This window comes from Tribolium madens, unplaced genomic scaffold (genome assembly GCF_015345945.1).
Source record: "Tribolium madens isolate multiple individuals breed KSU strain unplaced genomic scaffold, Tmad_KSU_1.1 Scaffold_11;HRSCAF=98;Tcas5.2_LG3b, whole genome shotgun sequence".
NCBI classification, from domain to species: Eukaryota; Metazoa; Arthropoda; class Insecta; order Coleoptera; family Tenebrionidae; genus Tribolium; species Tribolium madens.
The window spans coordinates 8,491,406-8,493,681 of record NW_025400975.1 but is presented as its reverse complement, the minus strand read 5'-3'; the positions used below and the strand labels follow the sequence as shown (position 1 = coordinate 8,493,681).

The window sequence follows — 2,276 nt, the reverse complement described above, 5'->3', positions numbered from 1 at the left end:
ACCGAAAATTTAATTAAACACAAAAAATCATTCCAAAAATTTTGATTTTGTGAATTTTAAGTACAAAATTTATTAAAAAAACTGATTTAACTGAAAAAAATTGAAGGCTGTGACAAGTTTTTAGTCAAGAGACTTCACTAGTTTCCATACAGTAAGTTTTATAGTAAAGTCGATAAAAAATATATTTTACCGTAATTATTTACTATACTTAATAAACATTTTTGCAAAACTTTTTGCCTTTAGATATTTTGCAGACCAAAATGTGATTATATTTTTTACTTAATTTGAAATTTTTTCAGCTTGTTTAGACAAAATCTTGTGTAATAAATAAATTTACAGCTGAAAAACTAGCTAAATCGGTAAAATAGACCAAAATAAAGTTTTCATCGGGATAATTTTGAAAAAAAATTCAAAATAAGAAATTTTCGAGTTTACAAACTGAATGAGTGGAATAAGCAAAATAACGTCATTTTATATCTAATTCAGAGATTTTTAAACTTGATAATAAGCAAGTTTCTGGTTAAAAAACTAGCCAAACGGTTGAAATAGTCAAAAATAATGTCAATTTGGAAGTTATTTGCTAATTTTTAGACTTGTATTGACAAAATTTTGTAAACTAATTGAATTTTTGGCTCAAAACAACCTAAATTACTTTACTTTTAGACCGAAAATTTAATTAAACACAAAAAATCATTCCCAAAATGTTGATTCTAAGGAAAATTTATTAAAGAACTGATTTAACAAAAAAAAATTTAATGGGTGTAACAAATTTTTAGTCAAAAGACTAAATCAAAAAACATAATCTTGTGTAATAAATAAATTTATAGCTCAAAAACTAGCTAAATCGGTAAAATAGGCCAAAATAAAGTTTTTATGGGCAAAATTTTGAAAAAAAAAAATGCAAAATAAGAAATTTTCGAGTTGACAAACTAAATGAGTGGAATAAGCAAAGTAACGTCATTTCATACCTAATTCAGAGACTTTTAAACTTGATAATAGGCAAGTTTCTGGTTCAAACCGTTCGTAATAATCAAAAATAATGTCAATTTTAGAAATTATTTGCTGATTTTTCGACTTGTATTGACAAAATTTTGTAAACTAATGGAATTTTTGGCCCAAAACAACCTAAATTACTTTACTTTTAGACTGAAAATTTAATTAAACACAAAAAATCATTAGCAAAATGTTCATTCTAAGTACAAAATATTATAAAAAACTGATTCAACTAAAACAATAAATTTTTAGTCAAAAGACTAAATCAAAAAACAAAATCTTGTGTAATAAATAAATTTATAGCTCAAAAACTAGCTAAATCGGTAAAATAGGCCCTAATAAAGTTTTTATGGGCATAATTTTGAAAAGAAAAAGCAAAACAACAAGGTTTCTGGTTAAAAAACTAGTCAAACCTTTCGAAATAATCCAAAATAAAGTCAATTTTGAAGTTATTTGCTGATTTTTCGGCTTGTATTGACAAAATTTTGTAAACTAATTGAATTTTTGGCTCAAAACAACCAAAATCACAAAAAACCATTCCGAAAATGTTTAAAAAACTGATTTAACCGATAATTAAAAAAAATAATTAAATTGTTACATAATAGGTTTAAAATAGTGTCATGAAGCCCTACCTGATCCAATGTTTAAATAGCAAGAGTTTGTCCGGATCCAAATACTCCTCTTCGGCCACTTCCCTCTTATCCTCGGTTTCAGCAGCCGCTTCAGCGGGTGCTTCACCTTCGGCGGCTGGAGCCTCACCTGCAGCAGCAGCGGCTTCAGCAGGAGCAGCAGTTTCAGCAGGAGTGTCATCTCCTGCATCCGCAAACCAATCTCCACCCTCGTCGTCCATTCCACACAAGTCACTAAATTGAGATCGTTACAAGAGCTTTGCAAACTCTGATGAGTTTTAAACCGACGGGAATCCCCCCGCCTAATTATACGTTGCCAATCACACTTATTTATCCCTACTAGAGCCACCTTAACCCCGCTGACCCCAGAAAAACACACGGGACTGCGGTAATAATGCCAGTGGGTATTTATATTGCATATTTGAGTCATTGGGACTATTTTAATGTTTTACTCATTTAATGCTTCATTTCGGGAAAGACATTTACTATGAGAGGAAGTGGAGGATAAGAATTTTTGTACAACCTCAATTCCTCGCTTAATGTCAATAAAGCTATCAATTTTAAACATTGGCAGTTCGGAGAGGTTTTGGCAGGTGTACTATTTGTGTCGCAGTCTTACATACATAAATAGAGTCGAAATGAGACTAGGGACTG

At 30.1% G+C, this 2,276-nt stretch overlaps 1 protein-coding gene across 1 annotated transcript in view; it reads right to left on the bottom strand.

The window, feature by feature from the left end:
- LOC123004206 (flightin) overlaps positions 1-1,920 on the bottom strand; it is a 4,158-nt gene extending 2,238 nt beyond the window's left edge. The window contains exon 1 of the mRNA XM_044397351.1: positions 1,626-1,920. Coding sequence (XP_044253286.1) covers positions 1,626-1,843 — 218 coding nt within the window. The 5' untranslated portion in view covers positions 1,844-1,920. The remainder of the gene's footprint in view (positions 1-1,625) is intronic.
- Between the last annotated feature and the right edge of the window lie 356 nt (positions 1,921-2,276).